The 19,748-nt window shown below is 36.0% G+C and overlaps 1 protein-coding gene across 1 annotated transcript in view; it reads left to right on the forward strand.

Moving 5' to 3' along the window:
• The window catches only part of HDX (highly divergent homeobox), a 210,798-nt gene that overhangs the window by 76,039 nt on the left and 115,011 nt on the right, over positions 1-19,748 (forward strand). The window contains exon 4 of the mRNA XM_043897524.1: positions 10,448-10,501. Coding sequence (XP_043753459.1) covers positions 10,448-10,501 — 54 coding nt within the window. The remainder of the gene's footprint in view (positions 1-10,447; positions 10,502-19,748) is intronic.

Here is a 19,748-nt window from a genome sequence, read left to right on the forward strand (position 1 = left end):
TATTAGTTTTCCACTTTATTAGGCATATAGTTGCTGATAGTAGCCTCTTATGATCCTTTGTATTTCTGTGTTGTCTTTTGTGATCTCTCCATTTTCATTTCTAATTTTGTTGATTTGATTTTTCACCCTTTGTTTCTCGATGAATCTGGCTAATGGTTTGTCAATTTTATTTATCTTCTCAAAGAACCAGCTTTTGGCTTTGCTGATTTTTGCTATGGTCTCTTTAGTTTCTTTTGCATTTATTTGTGCCCTAATTTTTAAGATTTCTTTCCTTTTACTAACCCTGGGGTTCTTCATTTCTTCCTTTTCAAGTTGCTTTAGGTGTAGAGTTAGGTTATTTATTTGGCTTTTTTCTTGTTTCCTGAGGTAAGCCTGTATTGCTATGAACCTTCCCCTTAGCACTGCTTTTACAGTGCCCCATAGGTTTTGGGTTGTTGTCTTTTCATTTTCATTCATTTCTGTGCATATTTTTACTTATTTTTTTATTTCTTCTGTGATTTGTTGGTTATTCAGCAGTGTGTTGTGCAGCCTCCATATGTTGGAATTTTTAAAAGTTTTTCTACTGTAATTGACATCTAATCTTACTGCATTGTGGTCGGAAAAGATGCTTGGAATGATTTCAATTTTTTGAATTTACCAAGGCTAGATTTATGGCCCCGGATGTGATCTATCCTGGAGAAGGTACCATATGCACTTGAGAAAAAGCTGAAATTCCTTGTTTTGGGGTGAAATGTACTATAGATATCAATTAGGTCTAACTGGCCTATTGTATCATTTAAAGTTTGTGTTTCCTTGCTAATTTTCTGTTTAGTTGATCTATCCATAGGTGTGAGTGGGGTATTAAAGTCTCCCACTATTATTGTGTTATTGTTCATTTCCCCTTTCATACTTGTTAGCATTTGTCTTACATATTGTGGTGCTCCTATGTTGGGTGCATATATATTTATAATTGTTGTATCTTCTTCTTGGATTGATCCTTTGATTCGATGGGGAGGGAGGTGGGAGGGGAGTTCAGGATGGGGAACACATGTACACTCATGGCAGATTCATGTCAATGTATGGCAAAACAAATACAATATTGTAAAGTAAAAAATAAATAAATAAGTAAAACTGAAAAAAATGATAATATACATGTTTCACTGCTATTCTTCCAAATCATCCCACCCTCGCCTTCTCCCACAGAGTCCAAAACACAGTTCTATACATCTGTGTCTCTTTTGCTGTCACGCATATAGGGTTGTTACCATCTTTCTAAATTCTGTAGATATGCATTAGTATACTGTATTGGTGTTTTCCTTTTTGACTTACTTCAGTTTGTATAATAGGCTCCAGTTTCATCCACCTCATTAGAACTGCTTCAAATGTATTCTTTTTAACGGCTGAGTAATATTCCATGGTGTATACATACCACAGCTTTCTTATCTATTCATCTGCTGATGGGCATCTAGGTTGCTTCCATGTCCTGGCTATTATAAACAATGCTGTGGTGAATATTGGGGTACATGTGTGTCTTTCAATTCTGGTTTCCTCGTGTGTATGTCCAGCAGTAGGATTGCTGGGTCATATGGCAGTTCTATTTCCAGTTTTTAAAGGAATCTCCACACTATTCTCCATAGCGGCTGTACTAGTTTGCATTCCCACCAACAGTGTAAGATAGTTCTCTTTTCTCCACACCCGCTACAGCATTTATTGTTTGTAGACTTTTGGATAGCAGCCATTTTGACTGGCGTGAGATCGTACCTCACTGTGGTTTTGATTTGCATTTCTCTAATAATGAGTGATGTTGAGCACATTTTCATGTGTTTGTTAGCCATCTGTATGTCTTCTTTGGAGAAGTGTCTGTGTAGTTCTTTGGCCCATGTTTTGATTGGGTCGTTTATTTTTCTGGAATTGAGCTGCAGGAGCTTCTTGTATGTTTTTGAGATTAATTCTTTGTCAGTTGCTTCATTTGCTATTATTTTCTCCCATTCTGAAGGCTGCCTTTTCACCTTGTTTATAGTTACCTTCGTTGTGCAAAATCTTTTAAGTTTAAATAGGCCCTGTTTGTTTATTTTTGCTTTTATTTCCATTACTCTGGGAGGTGAGTAATAGAGGATCTTGTTGTCATTTATGTCAGAGAGCGTTTTGCTTATGTTTTCCTCTAGTAGTTTTACAGCTTCTGGTCTTACTTTTAGATCTTTAATCCATTTTGAGTTTATTTTTGTGCATGGTGTTAGAAAGTATTCAAGTTTCATCCTTTTACAGGTGGATGACCAGTTTTCCCAGTACCACTTGTTAAGTGATTGTCTTTTCTCCATTGTATATTCTTGCCTCCTTTGTCAAAGTTAAGGTGTCCATAGGTGCATGAATTTATCTCTGGGCTTTCTATTTTGTTCCATTGATCTATATTTCTGTCTTTGTGCCAATACCATACTGTCTTGATGACTGTGGCATTGTAGTAGAGCCTGAAGTTGGCAGGTTGATTCCTCCAGATCCTTTCTTCTTTCTCAAGATGCATTACCTGTTTGAGGTTATTTGTATTTCCATACAAATTTTGAAATTCTTTGTTCTAGTTCTCTGAAAAATACTGTTGGTAGCTTGATAGGAATTGCATTGAATGTCTAGATTACTTTGGGTAGTATACTCATTTTCACTATATTGATTCTTCCAATCCATGTACATGGTATATTTCTCCATCTATTTGTGTCATCTTTGATTTCTTCCATCAGTGTTTTATAGCTTTCTATATATAGGTCCTTTGCTTCTTTAGGTCGATTTATTCCTAAGTATTTTATTCTTTTCATTGTGATGGTGAATGGAATTATTTCCTTAATTTCTCTTTCTGTTTTTTCATTGTTAGTGTATAGGAATGCAAGGGATTTCTCTGTGTTAATTTTATATCTTGCAACTTTACTATATTCATTGATTAGCTCTAGTAATTTTCTGGTGGAGTCTTTAGGGTTTTCTATGTAGAGGATCATGTCATCTGCAAACAGAGTTTTTCATCTTCTTTACCAATCTGGATTCCTTTTATTCCTTTTTCATCTCTGATTTCTGTGGCTAAAACTTCCAAAACTATATTGAATAGTAGTGGTGAGAGTGGGCACCCTTGTCTTTTTCCTGACTTTAGGGGAAATGCTTTCAATTTTTCACCATTGAGGACAATGTTTGCTGTGGGTTTGTCATATATAGCTTTTATTATGTTGACGTATGTTCCTTCTCTTCCTGCTTTCTGGAGGTTTCTTATCATACATGGATGTTGAATTTCGTCAAAGGCTTTCTCTGCATCTATTGAGATAATCATACGGTATTTATCTTCCAATTTGTTATTGTGGTGTATTGCATTCATTGATTTGTGTATGTTAAAGAATCCTTGCATCCCTGGGATAAAGCCCACTTGGTCATGATGTATGATCTTTTTAATATATTGTTGGATTCTGTTTGCTAGAATTTTGTTAAGGATTTTTTCATCTATGTTCATCAGTGATAGTGGCCTGCAGTTTTCTTTTTTTTGTGGCATCTTTGTCTGGTTTTGGTATTAGTGTGATGGTGGCTTCGTAAAATGAGTTTGGAAGTTTAACTTCCTCTGCAATTTTCTGGAAGAGTTTGAGTAGGATAGGTGATAGCTCTTCTCCAAATTTTTTGTAGAATTCATGTGTGAAGCCGACTGGTCCTGGGGTTTGTTTGCTGATAGATTTCCTATTGAAGTTTTGATTTCTGTGCTTGTGATGGGTCTCTTAAAATTTTCTATTTCTTCCTGGTTTAGTTTTGGAAAGTTATACATTTCTAAGAATTTGTCCAATTGTTCTAAGCTCTCCATTTTATGAGTTATTAGTTGTCCACTTTATTAGGCATATAGTTGCTGATAGTAGTCTCTTATGATCTTTGTATTTCTGTGTTGTCTGTTGTGATCTCTCCATTTTCATTTCTAATTTTGTTGATTTGATTCTTCTCCCTTTGTTTCTTGATGAGTCAGGCTAATGGTTTGTCTATTTTATTCATCTTCTCAAAGAATGAGCGTTTAGTTTTGTTGTTTTTTTTGCTATGGTCTCTTTTGTTTCTTTTGCTTTTATTTGTGCCCTAATTTTTATGATTTCTTTCCTTTTACTAACTCTGGGGTTCTTCATTTCTTCCTTTTCTAGCTGCTTTAGGTGTAGAGTTAGGTTATTTATTTGACTTTTTTTCTTGTTTCTCGAGGTAAGCTTGTATTACTATGAACCTTCCCCTTAGCACTATTTTACTGAGTCCCATAGGTTTTTGGTTGTTGTGTTTTCATTTTCATTCGTTTCTTTGCATATTTTGATTTCTATTTTGATTTGTTGGTTATTCAGAAGTATGTTGCTTAGCCTCCATATGTTGGAATTTTTAATACTTTTTTCCCCTGTGGTTGACATCTAATCTTACTGTATTGTGATCAGAAAAGATGCTTGGAATGATTTCACCTTTTTTGTATTTAGCAAGACTGTATTTATGGCCCAGGATGTGATCTATCCTGGAGAAGGTACCATATGCACTTGAGAAAAAGATGAAATTCCTTGTTTTGGGGTCAAATGTCCTATAGATATCAATTAGGTCTAACTGGCCCATTGTATCATTTAAAGTTTGTGTTTCCTTGTTAATTTTCTGTTTAGTTGATCAATCCATAGGTGTGAGTGTGGTATTAAAATCTTCCACCATTACTGTGGGATTTTACTAATAATTTTAATAGTGCTGTTAATTTCCCTTTTCATAATTGTTAGCATTTGCCTTACATAGCGTGGTGCTCCTATGTTGGGTGAATATATATTTATAATTGTATATCTTCTTCTTGGATTGATCCTTTGATCATTATGAAGTGTCCTACTTTGTCTTTTATCTCAGCCTTTATTTCAAAGTCTATTCTATCTGATATGAGTATTGCTATTCCTGCTTTCTTTTGGTCTCCATTTGCATGAAATATTTTTTCCAGCCCTTCACTTTCAATCTGTATGTGTCCCTTGTTTTGAGGTGGGTCTCTTGTAGATAGCATATATAGGGATCTTATTTTTGTATCCATTCAGCCAGTCTTTGTCTTTTGGTTGGAGCTTTCAACCCATTTACATTTAAGGTAATTATTGATAAGTATGATCCCGTTGCAATTTACTTTCTTTTGGGTTTGAGTTTATACACCTTTTCTGTGTTTCCTGTCTAGAGAAGATCCTTTAGCATTTGTTGAAGAGCTGGTTTTGTGGTGCTGAATATTCTCAGATTTTGCTTGTCTGTAAACCTTCTGATTTCTCCTTCATATTAGAATGAGATCCTTGCTGGGTACAGTAATTTGGGCTGTAGGTTCTTTTCTTTCATCACTTTAAGTATGTCCTGCCATTCCCTTCTGGCCTGAAGAGTTTGTATTGAAAGATCAGCTGTTATCCTTATGGGAATCCCCTTGTGTGTTATTTGTTGTTTTTCCCTTGCTGCTTTTAATATTTGCTGTTTGTATTTGATCTTTGTTAATATGATTAATATGTGTCTTGGGGTGTTTTGCCTTGGGTTTATCCTGTTTGGGACTCTCTGGGTTTCATGGACTTGAGTGGCTATTTCCCTCCCCATGTTTGGAAAGTTTTCAACTATTATCTCCTCAAATATTTTCTCATGGCCTTTCTTTTTGTCTTCTTCTTCTGGGACTCCTATGATTCGAATGTTGGGGCATTTGACATTGTTCCAAAGGTCTCTGAGATTGTCCTCATTTCTTTTAATTCTTTTCTTTTTTCCTCTCTGCTTCATTTATTTCCACCATTGTATCTTCCACCTCACTTGTCCTATCTTCTGCTTCAGTTTTCTACTGTTGGTTCCCTCCAGAGTGTTTTTTATCTCATTTATTGCATTATTCATTATTGATTGAATCTTTATTTCTTCTAGATCCTTGTTAAACATTTCTTGCATCTTCTCAATCCTTGACTCCAGGCTATTTATCTGTAACTCCATTTTGTTTTCAAGATTTTGGATCATTTTTACTGTCATATTGAATTCTTTTTCAGGTAGACTCTCTATCTCCTCCTCTTTTGTTTGGTTTGGTGGGTGTTTATCATGTTCCTTTACCTGCTGAATATTTCTGTGCCTTTTCATCTTTTTTATATTGCTGTGTTTGGGGTGACCTTTCTGTATTCTGGCAGTTTGTGGTTCCTCTGTATTGTGGAGGTTCCTCCCTGCAGGTGGGGTTGGACAAGTGACTTGTCAAGGTTTCCTGTTTAGGGAAGCTTGTGTCAGTGTTCTGGTGGGTGGAGCTGGATTGCTTCTCTCTGCAGTGCAATGAAGTGTCCAGTAGTGAGTTTTGAGATGTCTATGGATTTGGTGTGACTTTGGGCAGCCTGCATATTAAAGCTCAGGTCTATGTTCCTATGTTGCTGGAGAATTTGCGTGGTATGTCTTGTTCTGAATCTTGTTGGCTCTTGGATGGAGCTTGGTTTCAGTGTAGGTATACAGGCTTTTGGATGAGCTCTTATCTATTAATGTTCCATGGAGTCAGGAGTTCTCTGGTGTTCTCAGGTTTTGGATTTAAGCCTCTTGCCTCTGGTTTTCAGTCTTAATCTTACAGTAGCCTCAAGTCGTCTCCATTTCTACAGCACTGATGATAAAACATCTCCTTTCAAAGACAATGGGCTGCCTTTCTGGGTGCCTGCTTTCCTTTGCCCATGTTTGGAAGTTGTTTTGTGGAATTTGCTCAGCATTCAAATGATGTTTCGATGAATTTGTGGGGGAGAAAGTGGTCTCTCCATCCTATTCCTCCACTATCTTAGGACCGCCATCTTGTAGTTTTTCTCTAATCTCATAACACTTTGATGAGACAACATGCTTGATGTGTTTTCAATTTTCTTCAATTTGCCGAAGTTTGCCTTGTGGTCCAGCATGTGGTCATTCCTGGAGAATGTTCCATGTGCACTTGAGAAGAATGCTGCTTTGGGGTGGAATGCTCTATAATTATCAGTTAAGTCCATCCACTCTAAAGTGTCATTTAAGCCAGTGTTTCCCTATTAGTTTCTGTGTGGATGATGTGTCCATTGATGAAAGTGGAGAGTTGAAGTCTCCCACTACTATTGTATTACTGTTGATTTCTCCCTTTATTCTTGTTTGTATTTGCCTTACATTTTGAGGTGCTCTTATGTTGGATGTATATATATATATTTGTAATTTTTATATCTTTTTGAGTTGAATACTTGATCATCATGTAGTGTCCTTTGTCTCTGTAAGTCTTTTTTTTTTTATAATCTATTTTGTCTGATTTGAGTATTGCTACTCCAGCTTTCTTTTGATTTTCATTTGCATGGAATACCTTCTCCTATCCCCTTACTTTCAGTCTGTAAGTGTCCCGAGGTCTGAGGTGGGTCTTAGCATATATATGTGTCTTGTTTTTGTATCCACCCAACCAGTCTATGTCTTTTGGTTGGTTGGTGCATTTAATTCATTTACATTTAAGGTAATTATTGATATGTATGACCTTATTACCATTTTCTTAATTGTTTTGGGTTTATTTTTTGTAGGTTTTTTCCTTGTCTTGTGTTTCCTGCCTAAACAGGTTCCTTTGGTATTTGTTGTATAGCTGATTTGCTGGTGCTGAATTCTCTTAACTTTTGCTTGTCTGGAAAGCTTTTGATTTCTCCATCAAATCTGAATGTGAGTCTTGCTGAATCGAGTATTTTTAATTGTAGGCTTTCCCCTTTCATCATTTTAAATACATATGTCATTCCCTTCTGGCTTGTAGAGTTTTTGTTCAGAAATTACTTGATAACCTTATGGCAGTTCCTTTGTATATTATTTTTTGTTTTTCCCTTGTTACTTTTAATATTTTATCTTTGTCTTTAATTTTTGTCAGTTTGATTACTATGTGTCCTGGTGTGTTCCTCCTTTGGTTTATCCTGCCTGGGACTCTGCAGTTCTGGAACTTGGTTGATTATTTCCTTTCCCATGTTTGGGAAATTTTCAGCTATTATCTCACCAAATAGTTTTTTCTTTCCTTTCTCTCTTTTCTCCTTCTGGGACCCCTAAAATGCAAATTTTGGTGTGTTTAATGTGGTTCCAGAGGTCTCTTAGTCAGTTTCCTTTTTTTTTTTTCATTCTTTTCTTCTATGTTCTATTTTGCAGCAGTGATTTCCACCATTCTGTCATCCAAGTCACTTATCTGTTCTTCTGCCTTAATTATTCTGCTATTGATTCATTCTAGTGTATTGTATTTTTCTGTGTGTTTGTTCTTTAGGTCTTCTAGGTCTTGATAACCATTTCTTGCATCTTCTCTGTTATTTTTCCAAGATCCTGGATCATCTTCACTATCATCATTATGAACTCTTTTTCTGGAAGGTTGCCAATTTCCAGTTCATTCAGTTGTTTTTCTGGTGTTTTATCTTGTTCCTTCATCTGGGATATAATCTTCTGCCATCTCATTCTGATTAGCTTTGTGTGATTGCTATTTTCATTATGGAGGCTGTGACACTGTAGTTCTTACTTCTTCTGTCTGCCCTCTTGTGAATCTACATTTTATATTCTTAATTGTATAAGGTCAATGTTTAAAGAAATTCAGTTACCTTATTTATTATATATATCATTTGTTTCACATTAATTTTTGAGTTCAGTACAGTTCAGTTCAGTCACTCAGTCATGTCTGACTCTTTGTGACCCCATGAATTGCAGCACACCAGGCCTCCCTTTCCATCACCAATACCCAGAGTTTACCCAAACTCTTGTCCATTGAGTCAGTGATGCCATATAACCATCTCATCCTCTGTAATCCCCTTCTCCTCCTACCTTCAATCTTTCCCAGCATCAGGGTCTTTTCAAATGACTCAGCTCTTCTCATCAGGTGGCCAAAGTATTGGAGTTTCAGCTTCAACATCAGTCCTTCCAATGAACACCCAGGACTGATCTCCTTTAGGATGGACTGGTTGAATCTCTTTGCAGTCCAGGGGACTTTCAAGAGTCTTCTCCAACACCACAGTTGAAAAGAATCGATTCTTTGACACTCAGCTTTCTTTATAGTCCAACTCTCACATACATACATGACTACTGAAAAAATCATAACCTTGACTAGACGAACCTTTGTTGACAAAGTAATGTCTCTGTTTTTTAATATGCTGTCTAGGTTGGTCATAACTTTCCTTCCTTTTGAGTAGTTACTAGTTTATGAGGGAGGTGTAACTCATTTGGTTTAACATATTTTTTCCAGCAACTTAACATAATGAGTTTTAAAATATCCTCAGTTATAGATAAAATTACATATACATATATCCAGTTGGATATCTCTATTTTTTCAAGAGTATATTATGTGACTATTTTAGCAGATGTACCTCCTTCATTGAGACTAGCAATCAATTTATTTTGCAAACATTGTATCTTATACCAAGTATTAGTTATAAGATAAGAAGATATAACTTTTGAAGTATTTTTCTGTAAAAGTTTTTAATTCTCAATTCACCATTAAAAATATCAATTATTCAAACCTTCTCATGCCCTCAAGCATTTGAGTTATTTGCTATTATACTTTAATGGGATTTTAACTTGAGTAAAAGTTTTCCTTACAAGTATTATTTGGAGTTTATATAATTTATAACCAGTTCTTAGCATATTGATGTATTTTTAAGTCAAAGTAAAATGGCAAGTCTGATAGCCAAGGACAGTAATCATTTACCTGGTATTTCAATAATATTACTTTGCAACTTACCTTGACTGTTTGAGCATCACTTCTTATAAATAAGCATAATACAGATTCATTGATCATCACTAAATATAATTTATCAAAACCAAAAAATGTTTTATTGAATACCAAATTCCTTCACCACTACCACTTAGAAAAGCTGGTTTGTCAGTCTCTTGAGAACCATATGTTTGGGAGGGTGGAGCGAGCAAGTGGAGAGTTTTGAGTACTCCCCAATCCTTGTATGTATTAGGAAAAGGTATGGTTAAGTATAGGCTAACCAGAGTCATTGCTCTCAGAAACACTTTGGTCTCTGGAATCACTCTCCAGAATCCTATGAGAGTAGCATCTATCTCCTTATGTGGCAATGCTGACGTAATATGGTGTTACTAGCTATTCACCTTAGCAGTTTCTACTTAAAAAGGGCCTTGCAATTATGTAAGATGAATAAAGGTAGAGAGCCAATATATAGTACAATGACTGTAGGTAATTATTTGATGATTGTAACTCATTTATTACACAGACCAATTAAGTTTTATTATAATAATTTTATTGTCCATAGATTTCCAAACCATATTTCCAGGCCCAAAAAACGTCCTTAAAATTTTCTTAAATTTTCAGAGGAACTCCACTACTTTTTGAATTTTGCAATGAAGGAAGGCCTTTTAAATCTCTTGTTTTCAATAAGGTAACAGCATTTGTCCACATAGGGGATATGCTCTGAATGCAGACCTATCTTGACATCTTGTGTGAATTCTTTGGTGTTGATCAGCATTCCAAATAGTATCAATGCATACCTTACTGAGATTCCATTTGTTGTTTCCACAGATTTCAGGAAACCTTACTGTGCCTTGGATTACAGGGTGTTCTAGAAAAAGAGCAGTAAGTAATCTTTCCTTTAAAGCAGCAAATGGGTTTCCCCCGTCTCATTAGTAGGAATGCCATTGAGAAAATTGTCATGATATTTGTAAAGTTGGCAATACTGAGCCTCAGTAAGTTAATTAATCCTAGTCTCAAAGCACATATTTTGAGATCATAATATTTATATAAACTAAAAAGGTAACCTTAAATAAAAGGCAGTAATTAGAACATTGTATAAACTTTGAACAGCTTTTTCAGTTAAAAAAAAAAATTAAAGATATTTCATAAAACATCGTAGTTTTTATACATCTAATAAGCCCAGTTAATTTGATCATATAATTGAATCATGATTGATATAAATATCTCGATCAAGGTTAAATAAATTACATTACTATATATTTGTGTATTTCAGTATTTAGAAGTGGTGAGTAACTAATATTTTAACAATATTGTTCTCTGGCTTTCTGCTACAACTGTTATGATTCTTATTATATTAATCTAACAGAATTTCATTAAAATTGTGTTTTCCTAAAGAATCTCATTCAGTTAGTCTGTGTAGCACCTATAAATCTAACATGCAGGAGATTTTGATATAACTTTTCCTTAGAAGGGAAACTATTAAAGGATTCAATGGTAAAAAAAAAAAATGTGAGTAGACTTTTAGAAAAACATCTCAAGTTATTGCATGGTAAGTAGCTTTGAAACAATGGAAAAGAACTGAGAGTGCAGAAGTAGTTGTTATATTTATAGGGAACTGATTTTATAAAAAATGTTAAGACAATTCATTGTGGAAGAGGAAGATGTTTGTTTAATGAATGGTACTGGGACAGCCCGACTTGCACACACACACAAAATACTTCAAAATAGATTATAGACCTAAATGCATGAGATATACCAATAACTTTATGAAAAAGAATAAGAGAAAATATTTGAGACTAAGAGTTAGGTGACAATTTCTTAGATATTAAGTCAACAGTGCAATCCACAAAATTTAAAAATGAATAAATTGGATCTCAACAAAATTCAAAACCTTAACACTTTGAAAGATACCATGAAGAAAATGAAAAGACGAGCCACAGCCTAAAAGGAACTATTTGCAAATCACTTATCCCTTAATGGACTTTTATCCAGCATATACAAAACACTTACAAGGACAAATGATCTGATCACAAAATGAACAAGAGATATGAGCTTGATATTTCAACAAAACTGATACATGAACATTCAATAAATATGTGAACAGCTGCTCAAAATCATACACCATTCAGGAAATGCATATTGAAACCAAAATGAGGTATTTCACACTCTCTAGAATAAGAATCATTGGCAAAGATATGGAGATAAAGGAACAGTCATACACTGATGTTGGGACTGTAAAATAGAACAGCCATTTTGGAAAACACTTTGGCATTTTTTTAAAGCTAAACATACACCTGCCTTATTATCCAACTATTCTGACAAGTCTTTGCCCAAGAGGAGTGATAGCACTTATCCTTACAAAAACTTTTACATGAATCTTTATAGCAGCTGTATTTATAGTAGCCTAAAAGTAGAAACAAACTAAATGTTCATTAACAGGTGAATGGATAAAAAAATTTTCGTTCATATAGGGGAATAGTAATCAACAATTAAAAAGTGAAATATTGATGCACACATCACATGACTGAATCTTAAAATAATCAGCTTGAGTGAAAGAAACCAGATTAAAAAAAAAGAATGCATACTGTATGCTTCCATCTATATAAAATTATTGAAAATGCAAACTAATGACAGGAAGCCGATCAGTGCTTGCATGGTCATGTAGGTGGGCAAAAGGTGGGGCAAACTAATTGAAAGAGAGCATTAGGAAACATTTGAGGATGATGGGTGTGTTCACCCAAGATTGTTTCTTGACATATACACAAATGAGAACATCAAATTGTACAATTTAAATATGTGTAATTTAGTTTTCATTAGTTATGCCTCAATAAAGCTTTTAAAAAGCTAACAATTCAGTTACTAGAAGACTTGGATATTTGAATCTACTTTTTCAACTGTAAATCTTGTGAAACTTATGTATAGGTCAAATTTGTATGATGAAAATTTAGCATTCAAACTGACATATGCTACAAGTATAAAATAAGTGATTTCAAAGATTTTGTAAAAAGAATATATAAATGTCTAAATTTTTATGCTAACTGCATGTTTAAATGATAAAATTTTGAATAGATTGAGGTAAAGTATGTCAGTAAAATTAATTTTACCAGGAGTTTTTCACTCTTTTAATATTGCTATTAGAAAATGGAAGCCTATGTATTTATTTCATATTCTATTTCTATTGTACTCTAAAAGTCTACAATGTGCCAGACATTGTGCTCGATCTTAGGGATACAATGGTGAGAAAAGCCAGATATTTTCACTGTTCTTATGGAACTGGTTATCTAGATTTAATAGGAAGAGAGGTATTCATGAAATAATTACATAAATATGAAATGCCACTGTGAGAAGCACCCATGTTGATCACTTTCTAGCTTCTCCTGGACACACACTTTATCCACACAATGAAATATAAACATCATCTGAAAATTCTTTGGCTTACTTCCAAGGAAAATTTACCACTGTCAGTGTCCCTCAATCAAACCAATAAGAATAAATCAGTAGTGAAATAAGTTGTGTTTATTACTTGTTGTAGCAAAGAACACATAGCATAGAGAACCATGATATATCTCAGGAAGAGGATGCTAGAAATACCTAACTGAAGGATTTGGACTTTGGCTGGGTAATTTAGGGGAGGGTATAATGAAGTGAGCATTTGCTCTAAATTGGATGTTTTGAGAGTGCTAAGTTGCTTCAGTCATGTCTGATTCTTTGTGACCCTATGGACTATCACCTGCCAGCCTCCTCCCTGGGGTTTTCCAGGCAAGAACACTGGAGTGGGTTGCATTTTCTTCTCCAGGTGATCTTCTTGACTTGGGGATCGAGCCTGTGTCTCTTACATCTCCTGCAATGGCAAGCAGGTTCTTTACCACTATTGCCACCTGGAAAGTCCCATCAGGGGCAATTCAGTGATAGGGTATTTAGAATGTGGCATTGCAGCCTTGGTTTTGACTGTTGAGACAAAATTATGAAGTAGCTTTGTTTTATTTCATGTTATCATGGTCTCTGTTGACTATGATGGCTACTCCATTTCTTCTAGAGGATTCTTGTCCACAGTAGTAAATATAATGGTCATCTGAGTTAAATTCACCCATTACAGTCCACTTTAGTTATGTGATTCCTAAAATGTCAACGTTCACTCTTGCCATCTCCTGTTTGACCACTTCGAATTTGCCTTGATTCATGGACCTAACATTCCAGGTTCCTATGTAATATTGCTCTTTTAGAACATCAGACTTTACTTCTATCACCAGTCACATCCACAACTGGGTGTTGTATTTGCTTTGGCTCTGTCACTTCAAAAAGGACAGAAATGGTATGAACCTAACAGAAGCAGAATATAGTAATAAGAAGTGGCAAGAATACACAGAAGACCTATACAAAAAAGATCTTCAGGACCCAGATAACCATGATGGTGCTATCACTCACCTAGAGCCAGACATCCTGGAATGCAAAGTCAAATGGGCCTTAGGAAACATCACTACAAAGCTAGTTGAGGTGATGGAATTCCAGTTGATCTATTTCAAATCCTGAAAGATGATGCTGTGAAAGTGCTGCACTCAATATGCCAGCAAATTTGGAAAACTCAGCAGTGGCCACATGACTGGAAAAAGTCAGTTTCCATTCCAATCCCAAGGAAAGACAATGCCAAAGAATGTTCAAACTACTGCACAATTGCACTCATCTCACACACTAGTAAAGTAATGCTCAAAATTCTCCAAGGGAGGCTTCAACAGTACATGAACTGTGAACTTCCAGATGTTCAAGCTGGTTTTAGAAAAGGCAGAGGAACCAGAGATCAGATTGCCAACATCCGCTGGATCATAGAAAAAGGATGAGAGTTCCAGAAATACATCTACTTCTGTTTTATTGACTATGCCAAAGCCTTTGACTGTGTGGATCACCACAAACTGGAAAGTTCTGAAAGAGATGGGCATACCAGACAACCTGACCTGCCTCTTGAGAAATCTGTATGCAGCTCAGAAAGCAACATTTAGAACTGGACATGGAACAACAGACTGGTTCCAAATAGGAAAAGGAGTACATCAAGGCTGTATATTGTCACCCTGCTTATTTAACTTATATGCAGAGTACATCATGGGAAATGCTGGACTGGATGAAGCACAGGCTGGAATCAAGATTGCAGGGAAAAATATCAATAACCTCAGATATGCAGATGACACCACCCTTATAGCAGAAAGTGAAGAGGAACTAAATAACCTCTTGCTGAAAGTGAAAGAGGAGAGTGAAAAAGATGGCTTCAAACTCAACATTCAGAAAGCTAAGATCATGGCATCCGGTCCCATCACTTCATGGCAAATAAATGGTGAAACAGTGGAACCAGTGGAGGACTTTATCTTTTTAGGCTCCAAAATCAATGCAGATGGTGACTGCAGCCATGAAATTAAAAGACACTTTCTCCTTGTAAGAACAGTTACTACCAAACTAGACAGCATACTAAAATGCAGTTACATTACTTTGTCAACAGAGGTCTGTCTAGTCAAAGCTATGGTTTTTCCAGTAGTCGTGTATGGATGAGAGTTTCAGATTATAAAGAAAGCTGAGTGCCGAAAAATTGATGCTTTTAAACTGTGGTGTTGGAGAAGACTTTTGAGAGTCCTTTGGACTGCAAGGAGGTCCAACCAGTCCATCCTAAAGGAAATCAGTCCTGAATATTCATTGGAAGAACTGATGTTGAAGCTGAAGCTCCTAATGCAAAGAACTGACTCATTTGAAAAGACTCTGATGCTGGGAAAGATTGAAGACGGAAGGAAAAGGGGATGACAGAGGATGAAATGGTTGGATGGCATCACCGACTCAATGGACATGAGTTTGAGTAAACTCTGGGAGTTGGTGATGGACAGGGAGGCCTGGTGTGCTGCAGTCCGTGGGGTCGCAAAGATTCAGACACGAGTGAGCAACTGAACTGACTGTGGTCTCTGAGTAATCTTGTTTTAGATTGTAGTCTGTGAAGTTAAACAGTGTTCAACAAAAGAACAAAATGACCCAACCATGAGTGTCAGGCCAGCATATAATGTTATAGTTTAGTTGAACATCAGTTCAATTTTGAATGACATTTTTTTTTTAATCTGACTAGAATACATCTTGAGATTATGCACACTATGCTTGACATTCTATTCATATTACAGTTACTGTCCATGCACACCATCTTGAAAAGTCGTCTTAGTAAACCTGACTGTTAAATGGATGGTCTGTATCAATAAGTGTCCAAGAAGGTAAATAGAAAGCTTACCAAAAGAATTTAATTTTATAAACTATTTAGACAGGTTTTAGAGGATTTAAAAAAGCAAAAATGAAACTTTGAAGCAACAAGAGTGTTAGTTCAGGAAGTAGCTATCACCCCTTGGGCTAGGAAAACAAAGAGTAGTTTCTATTTTCAGAAACTATAAAGTTACAGAAAAGGTTTGCTGAGATGGGACTGATTTCTGAATTTGGTACACTGCCAGCTAGTGCTGGTACCTTTTGTGGTACAATGAGGTTGATTCTGATAGTGTACAAAAAGAGGAACTGACTGCTACTATTACCAACAGCCAATGCCAGGATGGAGAGTTGGTCTTTGGGTGATACTGATGGGAATAGAAAGAAAAACAGAAAAGACCATCTTCCTTCTTCAGTCATCTAGTCTCCTTATACTGTACTCTATTGGCAGAATCTCATTCAAAGATATTTTGTTGTTGTTCAGTCGCTGTCATGTCCTATGCTTTGTGACCCCATGACTGCAGTACACGAGGCTTCCCTGTCCTTCACTATCTCTTGAAATTTGCTGAAATTCATATCCATTGAGTCAGTCAATTTCATCTGTTCAAAGACATTTAGTAAAGCAGAAATGTGGTTTGCAGAGTTTCATCAAAAACATTGTATAGAAGAGTGTGTTTGAAACTGAGAAAATGTAGCTTAATTACCAATACAGAAGAAATGAGGAATTTTTGTTTGCTTTTGTTTTTTTGTAAAACCAAACTGTAGGAGTATATGCTGCTACATGTGGAATGAAAGTTGGTCTATATAAATCATGGAGTTGTTACTGATTTTTTGAAATCTCAATACTGTCTCTTTGACTTTTGAAAACTACAAATTGTGCTGATTGTTCTAATTATAACAAACTATGTATGTCAATACTACTCATAATAGGTTGTGGCTCTTCAATAGTAAAAATAATACTAGCATATGTATAGTATAGGGCTTCCTTCATCGCTCAGATAGTAAATAATCTGCCTGCAATGCAGGAGACCCAGGTTCAATCCCTGGGTTGGGAAGATTCCCCTGGAGGAGGAAATAGCAACCCACTCCAGTATCTTGCCTGGAGAATTTCATACACAGAGTAGACTGGTGAGCTATAGTCCAAGGGATCACAAAGAGCCAGACTCGACTGAGTGACTAACACACACGTGTATGGTATTTTATAGTTTTAAGCAGGGGTCTCCATTCCCTGGGCCACAGGCCACTGGTTCATGGCCTGTTAGAAACCAGACTGTACAGCTGGAAGAGAGCAGAGGACAAAACTGAATCCATTCCCCCTCATTGCCAAACTGTGGAAAAGTTGTCTTTTATGACACAGGTCCCTGGTGCCTAAAAGATTGGGGATTATTGGTTTAAAGGCATTTTACTTTGATTATCTCATTCTAATCCTCCCCAAAATGCACAAAGGCAGATAAGACAGGCATTTCTATTTAGACTTTATAGATGAAAATAAATTCAGGATGGTTAAGCTACTTGACTGCTGTCTCTGTGGCACAATTTATTAGCACGTTTGGCTGTTAACTGAAAGGTTGATGGATCGAGCCCACCCGGGGGCTCTTTTTAAGTTACTTGAAAAGCCTATGTATATATCTAGCAAAAGTTTGAAGTTGGATTAGAACCCAAGTCTTTTTTGATTTGTAGTCCCACTATCTTTAGTATCTTGCCTCATAGTAGATGGTGATTGCAGCCATAAAATTAAAAGATGCTTACTCCTTGGAAGGAAAGTTATGACCAACCTAGATAGCATATTAAAAAGCAGAGACATTACTTTGCCAACAAAGGTCCGTCTAGTCAAGGCTATTGTTTTTCCATTGGTCATGTGTGGATGTGAGAGTTGGGCTGTGAAGAAAGCTGAGCACCGAAAAATTGATGCTTTTGAACTATGGTGTTGGAGAAGACTCTTGAGAGTCCCTTGGACTGCAAGGAGATCCAATCAGTCCATCCTGAAGGAGATCAGCCCTGGGTGTCCATTGGAAGGACTGATGCTGAAGCTGAAACTCCAGTACTTTGGCCACCTGATGTGAAAAGTTGACTCACTGGAAAAGACCCCGATGCTGGGAGGGATTGGGGGCAGGAGAAGGGGATGGCAGAGGATGAGATGGCTGGATGGTATCACCGACTCAGTGGATATGAGTTTGAGTAACTCCAGGAGTTGGTGATGGACAGGGAAGCCTGGCATGCTGCGATTCATGGGGTCACAAAGAGTAAGACGCGACTGAGCGACTGAACTGAACTGAACTGAGCATCAGGAAAGGGAAAAAGCTATTGTTTATTTTAAGCAGAAGCCCTCAGCTTTTTATTCCTTGTTTTGTTTTTGAGTAAGAACATCTTTTTAGTTTTCTTTATTTGGAGTCTCAACACGCCTGGGACAAAACAAAATCTGAGCTAAAAGGAAAGTGGAAGGATGATTGTGGTTAATTATCTATTTCAGTCAATGTTGGAAAGATATGGAAATATAACCTTTTAAGTAAGTCATTGCAAATGAGTTCCAATGGCAACTCTTTTCTCTTCAGCCCCGCAATGAAGGGCAAACCAGGAGAAAGCAGTCAGTAATGTGAAGACCCATCCAGTCAATATGTGTTTCTCTGACTTGCCTGATCATGAGAATCATTGGAGCTCATATGTTGGGGGTGATGGCGTGTTAAAAATAAATGTCTGGATACTACCCAGTATATACTAAATCAGAAGCTCTAGAGGAAGACCTGGAAGTAGTATTAATAAATGGTCCATTATTCTTATGATGAGCCAAGGTTGTTAAACACTGTCCTGATTCTAGTGGTTGGGGTACACTGATCAGACTTCATTGTCTAGCAATAATTGAACCATATTGTGAAAATTAATTCCATGAACTTATTTTTAAATTTTATACATGAAATTTATTTTAATATACATCATAAAATTATAATACTAATTAAAATTCAGGACTAGAGGGGTTTTTTACTTCTTGCATATTACATCCTTATATATACGCTTTCTTCTACAAAGCAAATACTGATTTTCTAGGACACAGGGACTGTAAGGATATCCCATTTACTTTGTCATACATTAGGCACACAGTAGCATCAGAATAATAATATTATTATAAAAAATGATGTCAGTAACTATCAATGCCAATATAATTAATGAAAAAGTTAATTTTTTTCACATGCCCTTCTCATTTCCTCTCTATATTATATATATTTATTTTTAATTGATTAATGATTGCTTTACAATGTTGGTTTGATTTCTGTAATAATACATCAATGTAAATTAACCATAGGTGAATCTCCCTTCCATGTCCTGCCCTTTCCCACCCCTCTAGGTTATTACAAAGCCCCAATTTGAGTCATACATCAAATTTCCATTGGCTATATATTTACATATATTAGTGTTTATGCTTCCATGCTACTCTCTCTATTCATCTCACCATCTCCCTCTTCTCCCACACCCTTGTCCACAGTCTCTTCTGTATGTCTGTGTCTCCATTGCTTCTCTGTGAATAGGTTCGTCAGTATCATCTTTCTAGATTCCATATATATGGATTAATATATGGTATTTGTTTTTCCCTCTTTGACTTACTTTGCTCTGTATAATAGGCTCTAGGTTCATCCACCTCATTAGAACTGACTCAAATGTATTCCTTTTTATGACTGAGTAATGTTCCATTGTAAATATTTACCACAGCTTCTTTATCCATTCATCTGTTGATGGACATTTACGTTGCTTCCATGTCCTAGATATTGTAAATAGTGCTGCAGTGAACATTGGGGTACATGTGTTATTTTCAGTTTTTGTTTCTTCAGGGTATATGCCTCGAAGTGGTATTGCTGGGTAATATGGTGCTTTTATTCCTAGTTTTTAATGGAATCTCCATACTGTCTTTCATAGTGGCTGT

The sequence above is a fragment of the Cervus elaphus genome, chromosome X (assembly GCF_910594005.1).
Source record: "Cervus elaphus chromosome X, mCerEla1.1, whole genome shotgun sequence".
Classification (NCBI taxonomy): Eukaryota; Metazoa; Chordata; class Mammalia; order Artiodactyla; family Cervidae; genus Cervus; species Cervus elaphus.